The 24,061-nt window shown below is 47.7% G+C and overlaps 1 protein-coding gene across 3 annotated transcripts in view; it reads right to left on the bottom strand.

Moving 5' to 3' along the window:
- Window positions 1-14,690, bottom strand: part of tfe3a (transcription factor binding to IGHM enhancer 3a) — a 55,645-nt gene extending 40,955 nt beyond the window's left edge. Inside the window, exons 1-2 of one of the 3 annotated variants that reach the window (XM_073028588.1) lie at window positions 14,374-14,690; window positions 8,895-9,011 (exon numbers count right to left, since the gene is read on the bottom strand). In XM_073028588.1, coding sequence (XP_072884689.1) covers window positions 8,895-9,011; window positions 14,374-14,471 — 215 coding nt within the window. In that variant the 5' untranslated portion in view covers window positions 14,472-14,690. Of the gene's footprint in view, window positions 1-3,052; window positions 3,162-8,894; window positions 9,012-14,373 lie in introns of those variants that run through there. The other 2 variants (XM_073028589.1, XM_073028590.1) reach the window with 2 other exon arrangements.
- Between the last annotated feature and the right edge of the window lie 9,371 nt (window positions 14,691-24,061).

Raw genomic sequence — 24,061 nt, 5'->3', positions numbered from 1 at the left:
CTATGTCTTAATGGCCTTACCCGGCCAAATGTCAGTTAAACACTGTAATTGTACCTGCCTTTACCACTTCCTCTGGGAGCTCACTTCATATACCCACCACCTTCGGAGTGGAAAAAAAGTTGTCAGAGTGGTTGAAACTATATTTCTTAAGACTTTCACACAGGACTGAATTTGTCAACGTGGAGCGGGAGTGTCAGAGGCGCAGGGGGGTTGGTGGTGGCACACACCCAGCATGGAGACACGAGGCAATTTCAAACAATTGGTCCATTTAATACTCTGGTGCTTTCGCTCACTCTCCCTTCTTGTCCCAAACACTAGGGATGTTTAAGAGACTCTTAGTGAGGCACACGGATAAAAGAAAAAATTGGAGAGCTATGCGAGAAGGAAAGGTTCGAATTATCTTGGAGTAGGTTAAAAGGTCAGCAAAACATCGTGGGCTGAAGGCGCTATCCTTCTCTATGTAGTCTGCGGATCCGTGCTGGAATTCTGCATGAGATTTCCTGCTCTTCCCTTTATGTTCCGGTGAATACCTAATCCTGGAATGAAGCCAAGGACCATTCTGGTGTAATGTCACTTGGCCAACCTCAGCAGCACCACTCTTGCATCTTGGTCGCAGGTGTAGTGGGAGGTTGGGTGGGGGGGGGGGGGGGGGGGCGTTGGGGATGAGTTAACACACACCCGGCCTTCCTACCGAGGGAAGGAGAGGAGCAAAGACAGAGGCTGGAGTTGAGGAAGTGGGTTGCACAGACACAGAGGCAGGTTTCGAGAAAGGTGAAAGTGAAACGAGACAAAAATCACTGTGTCTAAACACGCACAAGATTTACAAGGTACGTGTCTATGCAGGAGGTGTGCGCGCCATGGAATTATTCCTTGGCTAACAGGCATTGTACACCAGCTCATCTAAGCTGCTTACATTAGCTGTTCTCACTTTCCTGGATTTAGCCTTGCAAGGGTTCCCAAGCTGGGGTCCATGGCATAAAAAAGATTGGGAACCCCTGCTCTAAAGCCTTCCTGTCGATACTTACTGCCCATTTACACCGCTGGTGTTTAGGGCAGCAATGAAGATCCTTCATCCCTGGCGGTGTTCACACTGTCAGTAGCTTCTCGGTTTTCACTACGTCAGTCATGCAAGGCCAGGGTGGAGACTCAGGAATACCGAAGTATTTTCGTAACAATTTTGTTTGACCAGTCAGGATTGTTAGCATTGAGCTGAGTTCCCAAACCTGGAGGAATGGGGGTACCAATCTAGGAGTGCCCCTACCAAGAGCCAAAGAATAAAACCCTGCCTCCAGCCAACATAGCTATCCGGGTCATTGAGGCACGCAAGCCTCCAAACCCTACAACAAGGTTGTGGTCCTGACGAAGGCTCTCAGCCCGAAACGTCGACAGTGCTTCTCCCTATAGATGCTGCCTGGCCTGCTGCGTTCCACCAGCATTTTGTGTGTGTTGCTTGTGGTCCTCTTGAAGGCTTAATATATGAGGAGTGTTTGATGGCTCTGGGCCACGTTGACCATAGCAGGGCGAACAAAACTGAGCCCAATACTCCTAGGGCAGTCTTATCAACCTCCCAAGCGCGTTCTCGTTGTTATTTGGGATTCCGCCAACATCCTCAGTGTATTTGTAGATGGCACCTACACTTGGAGCATTGCGAACTGTTTTACCCAAGAAATGAGGTGTTGGCATTGGAGAGGGTCCAAAGGAGGTTCACGAGAATGAACTCGGGAATGTACAAGGTGTGTCTGATGGCTCTGGGACTGTACTCTACTAGAGTTTAGAAAAATGACCTGATTGAAATCTATCAAATACTGAAAGGCCTGGATAGAATGGCTGTGGAGAGGATGTTTCCTATAGTGGGGAGTGTTAGACCAGAGGACACAGCCATGGAATAGAACGTCCGTTTAGGTGAGGAGGAATTTCTTTAGCAAAAGAATAGCCAATCTTGTGGAATTCATTGCCATAGATGGTTGTGGAGGCCAAGTCATTGGGTATATTTAAAGCTGAGGTTAATAGGTTCTTGATTAGTAAGAGCATCAAAGGTTATGGGGAGAAGGCAGAAAAATGGGAAAATAAATCAGTCATGATGGAATGGCAGAGGGAACTTGGGGACTGTGCACAGTTGCTTCCAGTGTAAGAGGAAGACGGAAACTTTGGATTGGGAGAGGGAGATGGGAACTATTCACGGTGTTCCAGGTGGAAGAGGGAGATGGGAAGGCAGGAGAATGGGGTTGAGAGGGAAAATAAACCCAGCCACGATGGAACAGCAAAGCAGACTCAGCGGACTGAAAGGTCCAAATCTGCTCCTGCGTCTTAATGGCCTTACCTGTCCAAATGTCTGCTAAACACAGCAAATGTACCTCCCTTTACCACTTCCTCTGGGAGCTCGTTTCACATACCTACCACTCTTGATGTGAAAAAAAAGTTGAAAGAGGCAATGGTTGAGGTAGATACATCAGAACAAGTCATAGGTTTATTGTCACTGGCGTACAGTACTGTGAAAAAAGCCTCAGGCCCAAATACTGTAGTTAGGGTGCCCAACACTTTAGCACGGTACTGTATGTCAAACTAGAACGGAGAGTGAGTTTCTAAATGCGGTGGGAGCAAAAGACGTTGGGAACAGCGAGGGTGGAGCATCGCAGGAGGGGTGTGGGACAGGTGGCACAGAAGGAATGCCAGGGGCAGAGAGAGGTGCAGGCACAATCAGCCCTGAGACATCAGGCAAGGTCATTTGATTCCAAACAATTGGATGATTGATTATTACAGAATGTCTCTCTGGTGCTTCCTGCTCCCTTCCCACTCTCAGTCCACAATAGAGAGCCATATTAGAATCAAGTTTATCATAACTCAATTGTTATGAAATTTGTCTTTTTCTACAGCAGCAGTACAGTGCAATACACAAAATTAATATAGTACTGTGCAAAAGTCTTAGGCACCTTAGCTAAATATATGTGTGCCTAAGACTTTTTAACAGTACTGCATGTCAGGAAAATTGTTGTCTTGTGGCAACAATGCATAAAACTTACATATACATATACACACACACATATATACATACCTACATACGAGATAGTGCTCAGAAATCTGATTGCAGAGGGGAAGATGTTGCTCCTAAAACACTAAGTGTGTGTTTTCAGCATCCTATAACTTTTCCCAGGAGGGCATATCTGGATGATGGGGTGGCAAATTGAATTGTGGTAAATTGTGGATAATGAAGTAGGTTTTCAAAGCTTGCAGAGAGATTTAGGCCAGTTAGAAGAGTGGGCTGAAAGACAGCAGATGGAGTTTAATGCTGATAAATGTGAGGTGCTACATTTTGGTAGGACTAATCAAAATAGGACATACATGGTAAATGGTAGGGCATTGTGGAATGCAGTAGAACAGAGTGATCTAGGAATAATGGTGCATAGTTCCCTGAAGGTGGAATCTCATGTGGATAGGGTGGTGAAGAAAGCTTTTGATATGCTGGCCTTTATAAATTAGAGCATTGAGTATAGGAGTTGGAATGTAATGTTAAAATTGTACAAGGCATTGGTGAGGCCAAATTTGGAGTATTGTGTACAGTTCTGGTCACCGAATTATAGGAAAGATGTCAACAAAATAGAGAGAGTACAGAGGAGATTTACTAGAATGTTATCTGGGTTTCAGCACCTAAGTTACAGAGAAAGGTTGAACAAGTTAGGTCTTTATTCTTTGCAGCGTAGAAGATTGAGGGGGGACGATAGAGGTATTTAAAATTATGAGGGGGATAGACAGAGTTGACGTGGATAGGCTTTTTCCATTGAGAGTAGGGGAGATACAAACAAGAGGACACAAGTTGAGAGTTAGGGGGCAAAAGTTTAGGGGTAACACTAGGGGGAACTTGTTTACTCAAGAGTGTGGTATATATATACACACACATACTGGACACTGAGAGTCCTCATTGTTAGATGCCAGCGTCTTGAGGCACCACTTTTTGAAGGTGCTCTCGATGGTGGGGAAGGGTTATGCCCGCGATCAAGCTGGCTGAGTCTACAACCCAGTGCACCTTTTTCCAATCATATGCAGTGGCCCCTCCACACCAGACGATGATGCAGCCAGTTAGGCTGCTCTCTAGGGTACATCAGTAGAAATTTGCTAGAGTTGTTGGTGATATATCAAATCCCGTCAAACTCCTAATGAAATATAACCACTGGTGTGCCTTCTTCATAAATGCATCAATATATTCGGCCCAGGATGGATCTTCTGAGGTTTTGATGCCAATTGACTACTACCATCGTGGAGGAGGTACAGAAGTCTGAAGACCCATATGCAATGATTCAGGAACATCTTCTCCATCAGATTTCTGAATAGCCCATGAACACTTTACACCTTATTATTTTTGCAGTTTTGCTTGTAAATTATGGTAATTTTATCTACTTGCACTGTATTTCTACCCCCAAACAATGAATTCCATGTCATTATAACTCCGTGATGGCAAATCTGAACTCCACCGTGGGCTGCGAAAGGAGGTGGTTTGAGCACGGGGTTCGTAATTCTATCTTGTAAATGCCCAGAGCTACAGAAACACCAACGGAAGCTCCACAGAACACATCCCTGGGAGAGGGAGGATTTGAAGGAGGATCTCATTGAAACCTAGTGTAGGGAAGTGTATGGTCATGCATTTTGGTAGAAGAAATAAAAACGTATTTTCTAAACGGGGAGAAAAACGGAAAGGGACTTGGGAGTCCTCGTGCAGGATTCTTTAAAGGTTAACTTGTGGATTGAGTCAGTGGTGATGACTGCAAACTAAAAGCAAGGATGTAATGCTGAGGCTTATAAGGTTATTGGTCAGAGTGAATTGGAGAGTGGTGAGCAGCCTTGGGCCTGTTATCTAAGAAAATACGTGCTGGCCTTGCAGAGGGTTCCAATGGCTGGCGGGAATGATCTGGGCAGGGATAGAAATAGATCAGCTATGATGAAATGGCGGAGCAGACTCGATGGGCATAATGGACTGATTCTACTCCTCTATCATGTGGTCTTATGAAAGGATTATCATACGAGTAGCGATGGAAGGCTCATGGTCTGTACTCACCGGAATTCACAGGAATGAAGGGGAAGGGGTGGAATCTCATTGAGACCTATCAAATGTTGAAAGGCCTTGATAGACAGGCTGTGGAGAGGATGTTTCCTATTGTAGCAAAGTCTAGAACTAGAGGACACAGCCTCAGACTAGAGGGGCATCCCTTAGAATGGAGATGAGGAGGAATTTCTTTAGCCAGAGAGTGGTGAATCTGTGGAATTCATCGCCACAAATGGCTGTGGAGGCCAAGTCATTGGGTCTATAACTCACTGATAGCAAATGTGAACTCTGCCACGGACGTGGACAGTGCGAAGCCTGGCCACAAAAGTAAGAGGGTTGGGCACCGGGCTAGCAAACCCGCCCCATAAAAACCCAGAGCTACAGAAACGCCTAAGACCTCGTCCCTGGGAGAGAAAGGATCGTCACCTCGAAGATTATGATGTTATGTGGTGAAAAGCACAAATCCATGGAAGTCACAGGGCTGATCAACCTTCTACCATCTGAGTGATGGTAAACCCGACTCTGATATGGTCTCTACTGTGCACTGAGCGTGGGAAGTGGCCAGGGAGAGGCGAAGCCCATGCCGAGATAGGGGTGATGGGCTACAATACATAGACTAAGTCAATAAAAACATTACTGTCAACTCTTTGATGCACGAGCTGATGATAAGACCATAAGCAGAATTAGGCCATTTGGGCCGTAGAGGCTGCTCTGCCATTCCATCATGGCTGATCCTCCATTTCCCTCCTCAGCCCCACTCCCCGGCCTTCTCCCCGTAACCTTTGATGCAGTGTCCAATCAAGAACCGATCAAGCTCTGCCTTAAATACACCCAATGACTTAACATCCACAGCTGCCTGTGGTAATAAATCTCACATTCACCACCCTCTGGCTAAAGAAATTTCTCCGCATCTGTTTTAAATGGATGTCCCTCAATGCTGAGGCTGTGCCCTCTTGTCCTAGACTCCCCCACCATGTGGAAAGGATGTTGCCCATCTATCTGTCTAGGCCTTTCAGTATTGGAAAGCTCTGAATGAGATCCTCCTCCTCCTCATTCTTCTAAATTCCAGCGAGTACAGACCCAGAGCCAACAAGTGTTCCTCGTATGATAACCCTTTCATTTCTGGAATCATCCTTGTGAACCTCCTCTGAACCCCTTCCAATGCCAGCACATTTTTCTTAGGTGAGGAGCCCAAAACTGCTCAGTCTCGTGTTAGGGAAGATAGTGATATGGGCCCTGTTCCAGGAACACAACACTCCTTCCATGACTGTCCACACTTCTCGCTGAGAGGATGGGCTACACCAAGGGGACAACTTGAATGACTGGTTCAGGACAGAGGACTCTGGCAAACTGCTGTCAGCGGCCTCAGCCCCAGCAGGGGTGATGGGCTCAAGAAAGCTAACAAATATGATCCGACCAACATTGGACAGGTACACGAATAGGAAAGGTTTAGAACAAGGGTTCCCAACCCTTTTTTTATACCATGGAGCAATACCTTTAAGCAACGGGGGTCCTTGCGTTCCACCAGCATTTTGTGGGTGTTGTTTGAATTCCCGGCATCTGCAGATTTCCTCGTGTTGGGATTAGCTGGAATATGGCATCTTAAATGTGAAATGTTGTGCCAAAGGGCCTGCTTCCAAGCTGAGACTGGGGGATGGGGGAGGCTTTCAGGAGCTTCGAGAAGTTGCGGTAAGGCAAACAACATCCAGGCAAGAACAGACTAGAGAAGTGCACGTAGGACAGGAAAGTAAGGTCTTTAAAGAGCAGTGCTTCCCATTGCATAGCAGTTTCTCACAATCATTTCCAGATAAAACTATAATGAAAGGATGCAAACACAGATACCAACTAGGGGACAATTGGTTTACTGACTTCAAGCATCGTCGGTTGTCAGCTTGCAGTTTCTAATGATCTAGCACCTTGACTTAGCACCTTTACTGTGAATGGTGACTGATCTTGCAAGTAAAAAATTCAAACATATGGTTTACTGTGATGTATGATCCACCACATCAAAGCATCATCGGTCGTCAGCTTGAGGTTTCAACTGACTGTTAATACCGATATTTTGATGCTGCTCCAAAGAGGCTCGTCCTTACCCTCAGCCATCAGGCAACCTATAGCCGGGGAAGTGATGACCCCCTCCTGTTAGACTGTTTGAGTTAACTTATTTTTTATTCTTTCATAATTCTCTTCTTGTGGCGACCCACTTCCCAGCACACTCGAACCGGCTCACAAAGTGGCGCGCGCTGCCATTGAGGCCGGTCCCAAAGAGAACACCAAGCCTGCGTCACCAGCAAGGGGAAAAGCCCGCGCGCGGGACGGGACTGTGAATACGCGCCCCCTACAGTATTCCCGCCCGGGGAGGGCGGGAACAGGAAGGCTTTAAAGCAAGGCCGCGAAGTTTGAATAAACCTCTTTCGCAACTGCAGCTCACCGACTATGTGTCGTTATTTCAGCGCTGCGTGTAGCACACCGCTACACTCTAATATTTGTATATCTGTGCACTTGTAACACTGCTGTGACACAGTTATTTACCTTGGGATCAATAAAGTATCTACCTATCTAAGATGTGATGGGACACATCATCAGTGACGTAACCTGGGGTTATTGGGTGCTCCAGGTCTTTCAACATCAAACACCCTCGCCTGGGCGACCCAGCCAGCTTGTGCCCAGCACTCCTCTTGATCCACTGCCATCTGGAGGCCAGACAGTCCCTGCTCTTTGCAGCCCCTGTAATGCCAAGGAAGAGAGTAGGTTCTGCAGTCAGCAGCCCAGCAAAACCACTACACCCCACCTGTAAAGGCTCACATCGTGCCCTCCGACCCCGTCTCTGGCACTGCTCTACCAGGTCCCTAGAACTGGCATTCTTACGCTATGAATTACTGTTCTTACAGCTCAGTCAATCACTGTACGTTTGATTAACACAAAGTGCACTGCATATGCTGTGGTCAAAGCAACACGTACAACACGCTGGAGGAACTCAGCAGGTTGGGCAGCATCCATGAAAACGAGGAGTCAACGCTTCGGGCCGAGAACTAGAGGACACCGTTGTGTCCTGATGAAGGGTCTTGGCCCGAAACGTTGACTGCTCGTTTCCACAGATGCTGCCCGACCTGCTGAGTTCCTCCAGCTTATTGTACATGTTGCACTGTATGTTTGAATTCCTTACTATCAAGATCAATCGCCATTCACAATAGAAGCAACAAGCTAACGACCGATGATACTTCAAAGTCAGTAAAACCATTGCCCCTTAGTTGCTGTGTGTGTCTTGTATCCGTTCTTTCACCTCATCTCAATCTGCTCTGTCCAATAAGGAATCTGAACATACATAATGTCTGTAACTGCTGACAATTCTGTATGAAAATGACATTTCTCCGTCCAGACTTCAGACCAGTGTGGGTGACAGGGGCCACACTCGTCTCCTAGCACACAATTAAATAAAGTATGTTTGAGGGGTGAGTGAGTGAAAGTTTTCAGGGTCCAGATCACGTAATGATGTATTTCTGGTTCTTTGTCGCTCGTATTTTTTGCTATTTTGTGCGATTTTAGTTGGGGATTTTAAGGATAATGAACGACACAGTGCTGGGTTGGGTTGAACTGAGCTGGACTGAGTATACCCAGTCCCTTTTGATGACTCTGGTAATTCTGTGTTTTATATTCTGCATTCTTCTCTCTCTTTTTTTGCCAATTGCTTGATTTTTTTTTGCACGTTGGGGAGTTAGATTTTTTTTTAAAATGGGTTCCATGGCGCTTCTTTGTTGTGTGAATCTCAGGGTTGCATACCGCATATATACACTTTGCAAATAAATGTACTTTGAATCTCTGATCTGCTACGACGCTCACCAAGGGATATTTGACTAACCTTTCAATGATGGGCTGGCTTTTCAATGTGTAGTAACTCTCCGAACTTTTGGGATACAGAAGCTCACCGATGTCGATATCAGCAACAATCCCCGACTCTGGCTGCACCGAATTCACACTGCAAGGGGAAAGAGAGCAGGAAAACATTGTTGAATACAAGAGCCAGGAAGCCATGTAAAACCTTGCTGAGGCTGGATGCTCTTGGGTCGCCCGACTATAGGAGGGAGGTTGAGACTTTGGGGAAGAGGTTTACCAGGATGCTGCCTGGTTTAGAGGGCAGATGTTATCATGGGAGCCTGGAGAAACTTGGGTTGTTTTCTCTGGAGCACCAGAGACTGAAAGGATTACAAGATTATGAGAGGCTTCGATAAAGAGGATAGAGAATAATTTTCCCTGGATTGAAATGTCTAATACCAGAGGGCATTCACTGAAGGTAAATGGGGGTAGTAGGTTCAAGGGGGATGTGAGGGGCAAGTTTCTTTTTTCACTCAAAGTCACGGATGTCTGGACTGCACGGCCTGGTATGGTGGTGGAGGCAAATACATTATAGAGGCCTTGTAGCGATAGGCACAGGAGTTTAAGGAAGATGGGGGTGGGGGGTAGATATGGACATGGTGTAGATAGGAGATACTAGCGCTCGAGTGTTTTCGATTCGCTTTTTTAGCTTTGTAGGTTGAATGGCCTGTTCCTGCGCTGTACTCTTTTACGTTCTGTGTATTGCGTTCATTTCTGGTTTCTCCCCATTAGAGGGAGGATGTGGAGGCTTTGGAGAGTGTGCAGAATAGATTCAGAGGAAGGTTGGACAAACTTGGGTTGCTGTCCCTGGAGAGTCACAGAGGCTCCCCTCAGTCTCTGGAGTATCATCGGTTGTTAGAGGTGAGCTCTGGAACAGGGGTTCCTAACGCAGACTCCTCTGTCAATGGTATATAAAAAAAAAGGTTTGGGAACCCCTACTCTGGAGTTTACAGAGAATGGAACAAGAAACAAAAAAATCAGCCATTGAAGGGCAGCTCTGTGGGCAAAAATACCCTGTTAATCAGAGAGGTCAGAGGAGAATGGCCAGACCGGTTCAAGTTGACAGGAAGGCGACAGTAACTCAAATAACCACACGTTACAACAGTGCTGTAAGAAGAGCGTCTCTGAACGCAGAACACGTCGAACCTTGAGGTAGATGGGTTACAGCAGCAGGAGATCACGCTGAGTTCCAACTCCTGCACACTGTGTGGACCTGATGAGCCAAATGGCTTCATCATATGGAGACTGGCTGCAGGCACTTGAAACAGGTTGTTACAACATGGAACAAACCCTTCTGCCCACAATGTCTGTGCTGAACACAATGTCAAATTAAACTAAATCCCTACTGCCTACATATGATCCATATCCCTCCTCATGTCTGCCTACCACCACCATCTAGGCACCCACCATATTTTGTATTACAAGAACAAACTCATCTCATCTTTGAACTTATAAACACCATGAGATTCTGCAGATGTTGGAGGCTCAGAGTAACACACAAAATGCCGGAGAAACTCAGGTCTATGGAAATGAACTCAAGTTGATGCAACACACACAGAATGCTGGTGGAACTCAGCAGGCCAGGCAACATCTATAGGAAGAAGTACAGTCGATGTTTCGGGCCGAGACCCTTCATCAGGACTAACTGAAAGGAAAGATAGTAAGAGATTTGAAAGTGGGAGGGGAAGGGGGAAATCCGAAATGATAGGAGAAGACAGGAGGGAGGGGTGAAGTTACGAGCGGGAAAGGTGATTGGCAAAAGGGATACAGAGCTGGAGAAGGGAAAGGATCATGGGACGGGAGGCCTAGAGACAAGAAAGGGAGAGGGGAGCACCAGAAGGAAACGGAGAACAGGGAGAGTGATTGTGAGAGGGGCAGAGAGAGAATAAAAAGGGGAAATAAATAAATAAATAAGGGATTGGGTAAGAAGGGGAGGAGGGGCATTAACGGAAGTTAGAGAAATCAATGTTCATGCCATCAGGTTGGAGGCTACCCAGATAGAATATAAGGTGTTGTTCCTCCAACCTGAGTGTGGCTTCATCTTGACAGTACAGGAGGCCATGGATAGACATATCAGAATGGGAATGGGACGTGGAATTAAAACTTGTGGCCACTGGAAGATCCTGCTTTCTCTGGCAGACAGAGCGGGTGTTCAGCGAAATGGTCTCCCAGTCTGCGTTGGGTCTCACCAATATATAAAAGGCCGCACCAGGAGCCAAGACCCTTCTTCAGGACTGAGAAGGAAGGTGGAAGATGCCAGAGTAAAAAGGTTGTTGGGGGGGGGGGGGAGGGGGGAGGCTAGCTGGAAGGTGTGAGGTGAAGCCAAGTGGGTGGGAAAGGTAAAGGGCTGGAGGAGAGGAGAGGAAAAGGGAACGAGGAGAGGAGAGGAAAAGGGAACGAGGAGAGGAGAGGAAAAGGGAACGAGGAGAGGAGAGGAAAAGGGAACGAGGAGAGGAGAGGAAAAGGGAACGAGGAGAGGAGAGGAAAAGGGAACGAGGAGAGGAGAGGAAAAGGGAACGAGGAGAGGAGAGGAAAAGGGAACGAGGAGAGGAGAGGAAAAGGGAACGAGGAGAGGAGAGGAAAAGGGAACGAGGAGAGGAGAGGAAAAGGGAACGAGGAGAGGAGAGGAAAAGGGAACGAGGAGAGGAGAGGAAAAGGGAACGAGGAGAGGAGAGGAAAAGGGAACGAGGAGAGGAGAGGAAAAGGGAACGAGGAGAGGAGAGGAAAAGGGAACGAGGAGAGGAGAGGAAAAGGGAACGAGGAGAGGAGAGGAAAAGGGAACGAGGAGAGGAGAGGAAAAGGGAACGAGGAGGGGACCCAGGGGGAAATAATAGACAGGTGAGAAGAGGTAAAAGGTCAGAGTGGAGAATAGAGGAAGGGGAGAGTATTTGTTTACCGGAAGAAATCGATATTCATGCCATCAGAATGGAAGGTTCCCAAGGAATACAAGGTGCTACTCATCCACCCAAAGGATGGCCTTATCTTAGCACAAGAGGTGGCCATGGACCAACATGTTCCTCCTCCCACCTCGACAAACACTTTAAATGCATGTCTTCTAGTATTTGACATTTTTACGCTAGGAGAAAGATTGTGACCACCTCTGCCTCTCAATTTTATAAACGTCTCTCAGGTCTCCCCTCAACCTCCACCATTTCGGAGAAAACAACCCAAGTTTGTCCAACCTCTCCTTGTAGCTTATGCCCTCTAATCCTGGCAGCATCTTGGTGAAGCTCTTCTGTACCTTCTCCAAAACGTCCTCAGCCTTCCTGCAACTTAGTGACCAGACAACACACGATACTCTGTGTACCTTACTCTTGTACTCGATGCCCTGACTGATGAAGGCAAGAAGGCAAAGCATCTTCATAACCACGCTATCTACTTGTGTGGCCATTTTCAGGGGGCTATGGACCTGTGGAGATGTGTAAGGCGCTCCCTCCTTCCGCTAGCTTGCAGGTCACCCAAGGTGTAGCATCAGCTTAGTTCCCCGATCAGGGTCACGTAAGCCATGGGAGCAGGTGGTGGATGGTCGTATGAGCAGCTGGTGCAGATCTCAAATCCTGGTTATGCGACCACTGACGTCTGAAGAGTATTGATAAAGGCTGGGGGTGGGGGGGCGGGGGGGGGGGGGGTCACCCATCTGGTAAAGTCACTGCCCAGAAGGAGGCAATGGCAAACACTACTGTAGAAAAAGTTGCCAAGAACAATCATGGTCGTGGAACAACTATATCTGCCCACGTCAAACAACAAGGCGCGTAACAAACGAACGATGGTCTTGCACCTCAAGGTGCCCCTGTGCACCAGTGCTGTTTATGGATCCTCTCTCTATCCTGCCTGTAAACTCGGTCACTGCTCTAGATTTCAGCATCTGCAGACTTTTGCATCTTGCCAAACTCCCTCTCTGTCACCATAAGTACATTTCGCAATCACCTTTCAAGAGAATTTAGAAAAAAGAAAGGCAAAGTCATTGATAAGGACACTCCCTCAGGGAAGATTTCTCTCCCGACCAAAGGCGACTCAGAGAACCACAGAACATTACAGCACAGAAACAGGCCTCTTGGCCCTTCTTGGCTGTGCTGAACCATTTTTCTGCCTAGTCCCACGGACCTGCACCTGGCCCATATCCCTCCACACATCTCTCATCCATGTACCTGTCCAAGTTAGAAGTGATCCCGCATTTACCACTTCATCTGACAGCTCATTCCACACTTCCACCACTCTCTGTGTGAAGAAGCCCTCCCCTAATGTTCCCTTTAAACTTCTCCCCCTTCACCCTTAATCCATGTCCTCTGTTTTTTTTTCTCTCCTAGCCTCAGTGGAAAAAGCCTGCTTGCATTCACTCTGTCTATACCCATCATAATTTTATATACCCCTATCAAATCTCCCCTCATTCTTCTACGCTCCAGGGAATAAAGTCCTAACCTATTCAACCTTTCTCTGTAACTCAGTTTCTCAAGTCCCGGCAACATCCTTGTAAACCTGGTAGAAGACTGAACCTGACCTTTCAGGGTAAGCTGTTCATGACTGAGATACGGCGGAATTTCTACATCCACAGCGTTATTCAGTTGGAATTCCCCAAACTACAGTGGGAGCTTCGTTCCTATTCAGAACACAGGTCCATAGATTTCAAGACATGGAGTAGATTGAGGGGCAGGCTGGGGAGGCAAAGGACTTTGAGTGCTGTACAACAGGTAGGAAGGGATGGTGGTCTTCTCCTGCCTCGTTCTGACCCCAATTGTGTATTTCAGCAGAGGGGCAGGACAGCCTCAACCACATAAGTCAACTTCCTACGCCAGGTCTCAGAACCGAGGGGTTAGGCCAGGGGACTGGTGTCTAGGGATAAACAAGGTGGCACAGGGACACATGAAACTGGCACAGAGGCTCACTCTCGGCACTGATGACACAACCCATATGGAAAGGTGGCTCCGGTTCACAATGACAGGTGCTGACCAATGGGGAAGTGACTCCAGGGTCATTGCTGGGGCTGGGGGGCTCCCCTCTCCATGATCCACCCAGATATCATCTGCAACCCCTTCAGACATCCACTGCAACCCCACCCCCCCGGATCTCTCTCATTCCACTTGGCCAGAGAATTAACTCATCCATGCCACTTACACTCTCCCCCCTCATCCACCTCCCCAAAATTCACTTCCCTATCATGCCCTCTTCCCCCAAATGCCCCATTCACTCCCTCTGCTCCCACTCGCTGCACCCCTCGCCTCTTTCCCTCTCACTACTTCATCTCCCCTACAGCTTCAGCAGCTCCATCTCACCCCATCGTCTCCTCCACTCAATCCACCCCATTCCTTACCCCCCTTCCTCACCACTTCCCCATCCCACTCCCTCTGCCACCTCCTCTCTCCCTCACCCCCAATGTCCCTGACCCCTTCCAATCACTGTCCCCTTCCCCCTATCTCCCGGGTCCCCATTCTCCCCCACCCCCCGGGGTCCCCTTCTTTCCGTCTCACCTCAGCAGGTTAATCAGCTCCGAACTGCAGTCCACCACCACGTACAGATTCTCGGATGGGAGCCCGGGGTCGGCAGTTTTCGGACCGTCATCCGACATCTCCGCGGAGGGGGCGGTGAGGAGCAGGACCGGCACCGGGATCGAGGGGAGCACCGCGGATCCGACTGGCGCCGCTCACCAAGACGCAAACCGGCACACCGGCGACTCCGGAGCGGCTTTTAACCAGAAGCCCGAAACGAACCGTGAAACCGGGGCGGAAAAACAAGTGAGTCAGCCGGCGAACCTGGGCGTGGGCCTCGTTTGCCGGGGGGGGGGGCGCTAGATGCTGGCTGCCAATCACAGTGCGACATGTACTGACCGACAGGCGCGACAGCCAATGGGAAATGGGTTGAGCGACAACGACGACGAGCTGCTATCAAGGATCGGGGTGATGATTGGGCGGAAGGAGGAAAGGGCGGGACGTCTCCAGGTCTGGAGATGGAGGAGGAGGATCCGTCTGGAAAAACAGCGTTACAACAACACCCCCGCCACCCCGGTCGGAGAGGGAGACTGTGGGCCCTGTACGGCCCTCCGACCTACAGGGGCATCGCTAAACGTCCTGGCAGCAAAAGAGACAGAGACAGGGGCAGGGGTGTGGGGTGAGGGGATAGGGTGGGGATTGGGGGTTGTGGGAGGAGGTGGGTGGAGATGAGAGGGAAAGGTGGGAGGAGGGAGGGAAAATGTAGGGGGTGGGGCAACGGTGGAGGAAGGGGTAGAAGGAAGGTAGGGGAAGGGAGAGTAGGGGTAGAAGGGTGGGTGGAGGTTGGAAGGGGAGAAGGGGTGGGGCGAGGGGGTAAGGGGTGGGGAGAGGGAAGGGAGGGGGTAAGGGGTGGGGAGAGAGGGAAGGGATGGGGAAGGAGTGAGGGGAAACAGTAGTGGGGGAAGTCAGGTAGCAGGTGGGGAATGATGGGGGAGTGCTGTAACAGGTGGGAGTGATGGGGGAGTGAGGTGGCGGGTGGGAGCGATGGTATTGCAGGGAAGATTCTGGCACGAATAAAGCAGTGACTATTTGGCAGGAGGCAAAGAGGGAGCTTTTTCCGGTTGGCTGCCGGTGACTAGAGGTGTTCTACAGGGGTCTGTGTTGTGACAGATTCTTTTTACATTATATGTCAATGATTTGATGGTGGAATTGGTGGTTTCGTTGCAAAGTTTGCAGATGATATGAAGACAACTAAAGGGGCAGGTAGTTTTGCAGAAGTAGAGGCTACAGAAGGGGTTAGACAGATAAGGAGAATGGGCAAAGAAGTAGCAGGTCGAAATATAAAATCTGAGGTACAAAAGGACTTTGGAGTCCTTCTGCAGGATTCCCTGAGGTTAATTTGCAGGTTGAGTCTGTGGTGAGGAAAGCAAATGCAGTGTTAATATTATTTACAAGAGGACTGGAATATTAGATTAGATTCAACTTTATTGTCACTGTGCCGAGTACAGATACAAAGCCAAATGAAATGCAGTTAGCATCGAACCAGAAATGCAAAGAATAGTGTTATTTACAAAATAACTGTGAATAAAAAGCAAGTGCTACAGCACACAAATATAAAAGTACTGAGACAGTACAATATGGGTGCAATACTGCTTAGCGCTGTGATGTGAGACTCAGCAGGGTCACAGCCTCTTCCTGAACCTGCTGATACGGGAACAGAGGCTCCTGTAGCGCCTACCGGATGGGAGGAGAGTAAAAAGTCCACGGTTAGGGTGAGATGCATCCTTGATAATGCTTTTCGCCCTGCCCAGGCAGCGTTTATGGTAGATGTTCTCAATGGTGGGCAGTTGGGTGCCGATAACCCGCTGGGCAGTTTTCACCACCCGCTGGAGTGCTTTGCGGTCCAGTACGGGACAATTGCCATACCACACTGAGATGCAGTTGGTGAGTATGCTCACAATGGTACAGCGGTAAAAGTCTGTCAGTATCCTGGGACAGAGGTGAGCTTTCTTAATGCTCCGCAGGAAATAAAAGTGCTATAATAGCAAGGATATAATGTTGAGGCTTTAGAAAGCATCACTGAGGGCTCACTTGGAGTATTACAAGCAGTTTTGGGAACCTTATCTTAGAGAGGATATGCTGACCTGGAGAGGGTTCAAAGGAGGTTCAAGAAAATGATTCCAGGATTGAACAGCTTGTCATATGAAGAGCTTTTGATGGCTCTGGGCCTGTATTTACTAGAATTCAGGAGAATGAGGGGTGACCCAAATGAAAACCTATCGAATTGTGAAAGGCTTTGATAGAGTGGTTGTGGAGAGGATGTTTCCTATGGTGGGAGAGTCTAGGGACAGAGGACACAGCCTCAGAATAGAGGGGCATCCTCTTACAGCAAAGATGAGGAGGAATTTCTTTAGCAAGGGAATGGTGAATCTGCGGAATTTGTTGCCACTGACAGCTGTAGAGGCCAGGTCATTGGGTATACTTAAGGCAGACCTTGATTATCAGGGCATGAAGGCAGGCAATTAGGGCTGAGAGGGAAATGGATCAGCCATGGTGGAATGGCGGAACAGACTCGATGGGCCAAATGTCCTAATTCTGCTCCTGTACCTTATGGTCTTATGGAAAGGGGAGCTAGATGGGTGACAAGAGATGGGAATGCGAGAGGGCAAGGGAGAGGGGGAGATGGAGGCACTCTGCTGAGTGGTTGAGGGGAAGGCGGAGGGGGGCAAAGGGGAAAAAATGTGGGTTAGTCCAGGGAGAGGGGGAGATAAGAATCTGGGAAAAGGGAGGTATTTGGGGGCATGGGGGGCAGCATAGGGTAGGGTGGGAGAGGCTGAGAGAGATACCAATTGACAGACCCGAAAGAAAACATCACACCCGATTTGAGTGAATGCACCAGTACTTACCGTGAAATGCGTTGCTTGCATTACAACCAATGCACCCAAGGCTGTACCGGGGACAGCTCACAGGTGACGTTTCCGCGACAAAATCCTACGTAAGGAAGTGTGTGGAAATTTCTTTTCCCAGAAAGCGCTGGATCTCCTACCCCTGAAGGAAGGATCTTCTGAATCACTGAGGAGGAGGCTGACAAACTGTGGAACTGAAAGCGGTGTAGGAGGATCTGTGGCCAGCATAGATGAGCAATGATCATGTTCAGACTGAGTGGTGACTTTATCGGCTACCTCCTCTACCTCATAAAATGGCCTTTGAGTGCATGTCCGTGGTCGGCTGCGGCTGTACGCCATCCACTTCACGGTTCGACCTGTTGTGCTTTCGGAGATGCTTCTGTACACCACTGTTGTAACACGTGGTTACAGTATTTGAGTTACTGTCACTGTCCTGTCAGCTTGAACCAATCTGGCCATTCTCTGACCTCTCATTAAGGCATTTTCACCCACAGAACTGTCACTCACTGGATTTTTTTTTTTGTTTTTCACACCATTCTCTGTAAACGCTAGAGACTGAAAATCCCAGGGGATCAGCAGTTCCTGAGATACTCAAACCACCCCATCTGGCACCGGCAATCATTCTACAGTCAAAGTCACTTTGGTCACATTCCTTCCCCCATTCTGATGTTTGGTCTGAGCAACAACTGAACCTCTTGACCACATCTGCATGCTTTTATGCATTGATTGGCTGACTAGATACCTACATTAAAGAGCAGGAGGGTACCGGTGTTTGTAGTAAAGTGGCCACTGAGAGTAGGAGCAGGATTAGGCCTCTCGGCCCATCAAGTCTGTTCTGCACAGTAAACGGTAGGGCAGAGGGGCCCACTCCTGCTTGCATTTTCTTGATGGGCTGAATGGCTCCCTTTCAAGGAAATATTAAATATAGAACAGGGCAACATGGGAAGAGGCCCTTTGGCCTGCAAAGTCTGTGCTGAACACAATGCCGTAATATGCTCATCTGCCTGTTCATTGGTCCATATCCCCCTCTCTACTCTCTGTAGATTCATATGTCTATCTTCTGAATGAGAATCAGGTTTAATATCACCGACATATGTTGTGAAGTGTTTTAACTTAGTGGCAGCAGTACATTGCAATACATAGTATGGTATATACAAACCCCATTTCCAGAAAAGTTGGGATATTTTCCAAAATGCAATAAAAACTAAAATCTGTGATATGTTAATTCACATGAACCTTTATTTAACTGACAAAAGTACAAAGAAAAGATTTTCAATAGTTTTACTGACCAACTTAATTGTATTTTGTAAATATACACAAATTTAGAATTTGATGGCTGCAACACACTCAACAAAAGTTGGGACAGAGGTATGTTTACCATTGTGTTACATCACCTTTCCTTTTAATAACACTTTTTAATCGTTCTGGAACTGAGGATACTAATTGTAGTAGATTTGCAATTGGAAGTTTTGTCCATTCTTGCTTGATATAAGACTTCAGCTGCTCAACAGTCCGTTGTCTGATCCTCTTCATGATGTGCCATACATTTTCAATAGGAGATAGATCTGGACTGCCAAGCACACACACTCTGTGTCTACAAAGCCATGCTGTTGTAGCCCATGCAGAATGTGGTCTGACATTGTCCTGCTGAAATAGGCATGGATGTCACAGGAAGAGACGTCGCCTTGATGGCAACATATGTCTCTCTAAAATCCTAATATCCGCCTCAGAGTCAATGGTACCTTCACATACATGCAACTCACCCATGCCGTGGGCACTGATGCACCCCCATACCATCACAGATGCTGGCTTTTGCACCTTTCGCTGATAACAATCAGGATGGTTGTTTTCATCTTTGGCACGGAGAACTCGATGCCTGTTTTTTTCTGAAAACTAGCTGAAATGTGGACTCATCTGACCACAGCACACGGTTCCACAGTCTTTCGGTCCATCTGAGATGAGCTCGGGCCCAGAGAACTCGCCGGCGTTTCTGCATAGAGTTGATGAATGGCTTCCTCCTTGCATAATACAGTTTCAAGTTGCATTTCTGGATGCAGCGACGGACTGTGTTAAGTGACAATGGTTTTCCAAAGTACTCCCGAGCCCAGGTGGCTATAATTGTCACAGTAGCATGACGGTTTCTTCGGCAGTGCCGCCTGAGGGCTCAAAGATCACGCGCATTCAACAGTGGTTTCCTTGCCCTTTACGCACTGAGATGTCTCTGAATTCTCTGAATTTTTTCACAATATTATGTACTGTAGATGTTGAAAGACCTAAATTCTCTGCAATCTTGGATTGGGAAATGTTCCTTTTGAACTGACTAACAATTCTCTCACAAATTTTGGCACAAAGGGGTGAGCCATGACCCATCCTTGCTTGCAAAGACTGAGCCTTTGATGGATGCTACTTTTATACCCAGTCATGATACCTCACCTGCTACCAATGTGGAGTCTTCCAAACCGGTGTTACTCAAATACTCTGTACACTTTTCAAGTGTTTTTTGGTGACATACCAATTCTCCTCAAACTCCCAATGAAATACAGCCACCGTCCTCCTTAAAGATCATTAACTTGTCTGCATCCAACACCACCCCCAACAGTGCATTCCAGACTGGAGTGGGACGAGTTGGGAGGGAGAGGGGAAGATGAGGGGTGGATGGTAAGAGAAGAGGAGGTAGAGGGGTGGATGTTGTGGGACAGAAAGGTGGAGAAGGAATGGAAGAGTGAGGGGTGGATGAAGCGAGACGAGTAGGAAGGGAGAGGGGAAGATGGTAAGAGAAGGGGAGGAGGAAGGGTAGACAGTGCAGAGGGAAAGATGGAGAAGGAAGGGGACAGTGAGGGGTGGATGTAGCAGGACGAGTAGAGAAGGTGAGGGGTAGATGGTAAGAGAAGGGGAGGAGTAGAGGTGGATGGTGTGGGACAGAAGGGTGGAGAAAGGGGAGAGTGAGGGATGGATGGTAAGAGAAGGGGAGGAGTAGAGGTGGATGGTGTGGGACAGAAGGGTGGAGAAGGAATGGAAGAGAGGGGTGGATGGAGCGAGACGAGTGGAAAGGGAGGGGGAGGATGGTAAGAGAAGGGGAGGAGGAGGGGTATTCAGTGCAGAGGGCAAGATGGAGAAGGAAGGGGACAGTGAGGGGTGGATGGAGTGGGATGAGTGGGGGGTGGATGGTAAAAGAAGGAGGTAGAGGGATGGATGGTGTGGGAGAGAAAGATGGAGAAGGGGAGAGTGAAGGGTGGATGGGGCGGGACGAGTGGGGAGGGAGAGGGGAAGGTGAGGGGTGAATGGTGGGGAGGGGACAATGGTTAAGAGAAGGGGAGGAGGGGGGTGGATGGTGTGGGACAGAAAGGGAAGGGTAAGCACTGCAGATGCTGGATTCTGGAGCAACTAACAATGTCTCAGAGGTTGATCAGCGCCCGTGGAGGGGAGAGGAACTGTCAACATTTGGGGTGAATGCTCCAAATCCCACCTGAGCAATGCCTTCCAAAGCCTTAGTGTCACACCCTTGCCCCTCTGGGAGGAGGTGTGTATGAAAGTTTGAATGAGAGGGTTAGCAGAATAGGGAAGTGGACAGGGGTGTGGCAGTGAGGATTGTTTAGTAACCGTGTTCCCAGCAATTTGTGTTTTCCTTTCAAATTTCCAGCATCTGCAGCTCTTTTATGTGAAAGGGGAGGAAGCACTGGTTTGAAGTGAGGAAAATATTTGTGAGAAGCTGAGACCGGTGTGGAGATGGCAGAGACCACAGACGCTGGAATTTGGAGCAATTCGCAATCTGCTGGAGGAACTCAGCGGCTCAGGCAGCATCTGTGAGGATGATGAGAGTCGCCATTTCAGGTTGAGACTGTCATCCATCTCAATGAGTCATACGACATGAAAACAGGCCCTTTGGCCCATCTAGTCTATGCCATCCAACAGCCCTATCTAAACTAGGCCTATTTGACCCATATACCTCTGAACCTTCCCTCATCCGTGTACCTGTCCAAAAGACTTTTAAATGTTGTTAATGTAGTGGCGTCAACCATTTCCTCTGGCAGCTCGTTCCACACAAGGACCACCCTCTGGATGGAAAAATGCAGGGTGTTGGGGCCAGAGGCAAGGGTTGGATCAGTTCTGCTCACTGCCCCATGGGTTTACTCAGCTCTGCACTGAACTGAAGCTGTGACCTGCTCCAGCTGCAATAATGCCAGGCTTCATGTCCTTGGGCTCACTTTTGTTCTGAATGCTATTTGCTTACTTTTATTGTCTGCACAATTTGTTTTTTTTTCTCTCTGCACATTGGGTGTCAGACTTTTTTTTTAAAAAATGGGTTCTATTGGGTTTCTTTGTTTTGTGGATGCTTGAAAGGAGTCATGACTCAAGGAGTGTATATAGTGTACATACTTTGATAATAAATGGACTTTGAACTTTGAAAAGATGTTGCTGGGGTTCCTCTTAAATATCTGCTCTCTGACCTTAAACCTGTGTCCTCCAGTTCTTGATTCTCCAACTCTGGGGAAAGGAGTGTACATTCACCCATTGATCCACGAGATCAGCTTTCAGTTTCCGATGCTCTAAGGGATAAAGTTCTAGACTGCCCAACATCCCCCTCAAGTACACAGATTTGCTATGATCAGAGTCCAGCAAATTTTGACGTATCTACCATGGTCAGCATTCTAACTGGTTGCATCGCTGTCCGGTATGGAGGGGCCACTGCACAGGATCAGAAAAGGCTGCACAGGAGGGTTGTAGACTCAGCCAGCTGCATTACCACCTCCCCACCATCGAGAAAACCTTCAAAAGGCAGTGGCGTCCATTTATTAAGGATCCCCATCACCCAGTACATGCAAGGCAGCGGAGGTTCGAGATCAGAGTTTTCCTTCTCCCCTAGATGAGCTGCCAACCGCGGCTGACGAGCCCCGTCTGCCCGAAGCGACTGGTTTTAAGGTGCCAGAAACCAATTATGTCAGTAGACAAGGTTCTGCTGGGCTCAGTTGTAAAGCCACACGTGAAGGCCAGGAGCTGGACTTGGTTGTCAGAGGCTATTTGAGGCACACGCCATTGGGAGCATTTAATAGGGAGTGGGAGCAGCAAAAACCACAAGCAAATGAGACACAGAATACTAAACGTCAAACCGCAGAGTCATTGAAACAAGCTAGAAATGTTCAGTTTAGTTCAGTTCAATTTAGCGCTGTCGTTCACTGACTAAGCCAGTCCGCCCCGATCAAAATCACACAAAATAGTAATATAACCAGAAACATTTAACACAAACGCGAACTGCAGGATCCTCTAAAAACAAATCCAGCCCAAAAACCACACTGATCAAACTTTGACCAAGACCCAAGGCTGACTTCACGCTCGTCCTCGTAGATTTTGATCTTGCTCAGCAGGTGAGAAATAGAGCTGATTGTGGGTCTGCGCTCTGCCATTAGGCTCCGTTCTTGACCTCATTGAGAGGGCAGTGGGTATGTGGAATGAGGTGTCGGAGGAAGTGGTAACAACATCTAAAAATGTTTAGAGATACATGTGGTTAAGAGGTGTGGGCCAAACATGACAACTGGGACCATGTTAGTGTGGACTCGTTATTCTGAACAAGTCGGTAGGAAGGTGGGAAAGGGTTTTCAAAGATCAAAGTAAATTTAATATCAAAGTCAGCACATACAGAATCAGGTTTAATATCACTGGCATATATCATGGAATTTTTTAATGCTACAGCAGTACATTGCAATACATAATTATAACAGTAAATTACAGTAAGTATACATATTAAATAAGTTAAATTAGTAGTGCATAAGAAAAAAAAATAATAGTGTGGTAGTGTTCATAGGCTCAATATCTATTCAGGAATCTGATGGCAGAGGTGAAGAAGCTATCCCTGAATTGTTCAATGTATGCCTCCTCCCTGATGGTCTTGCAGACATACTCAATAAATCTAAAGAATGATAGTCATAACAGGATCAATGAAAGACCACACCAACTAGATGATATTCAACCAGAGTGCAGAAGACGACAAACTGTGTAAATACAAAAAAGAAGAAATAATAAATAAATAAGCCATAAAAATCAAGAACATGAGATGAAGAGTCTTTGAAAGTGAGTCCATTGGTTGTGGGAACATTTCAATGACGGGGCAAGTGAAGCTGAATGAAGTACAGTTATCCCATTGGTTCAAGAGCCTGTTACTGTTGTTGGTTCTAATTCTACTCCTCTATCTTACGGTCTTATTAAGGCAGAGGTGGATAGTTCCTTGATCGTTCAGGGTTATGGGGAGAAGGCAGGAGACTGGGGCTGAGAGGGAAAATGGATCAGCCGTGATGAAATGCCAGAGCAGACTCGATGGGCCAAATGGTCTAATTCTGCTCCTATATCTTATGGCGTTACAGTTATTGGCACTGAAAGTGTGGTGACACTTGCGGAGGATCTTCTCAATCTGGGACATCGGATTTCTGAATGGTCCACGAACACATGAATTATTCTCCTCCCTTTTTACAATATTTAATCATTTTATTTCTTATTGTAATTATATTAATTTTTATGTAATGTACAGTCCTGCTGCCACAAAACAACAAATTCCATGACCACGTCAGTGACCTTCTTACTCTGACTACCCCGCTTCCTTTCCAGTCCCGAAGAAGGGTCTCGGCCCAAAATGCCGACTGTTTACCCTTCTCCGTAGATGCTGCCTGGCCCGCTGAGTTCCTCCGACATTTTGTGTGTGTTGCTCAGTGATAACAAACGTGATTCTAATTGACACGAGAAAATCCACACTGTCAGACCTGACGAAGGGTTTCGACTCAAATTGTCTGCCCCCAAAGGTGCTCCTCAGCACACTGAGACCCTCTAGTTCTGTG

This window comes from Hemitrygon akajei, chromosome 24, assembly GCF_048418815.1.
Source record: "Hemitrygon akajei chromosome 24, sHemAka1.3, whole genome shotgun sequence".
In the NCBI taxonomy this organism is placed as follows: Eukaryota; Metazoa; Chordata; class Chondrichthyes; order Myliobatiformes; family Dasyatidae; genus Hemitrygon; species Hemitrygon akajei.
This window is presented reverse-complemented; position numbering and strand designations above follow the sequence as displayed.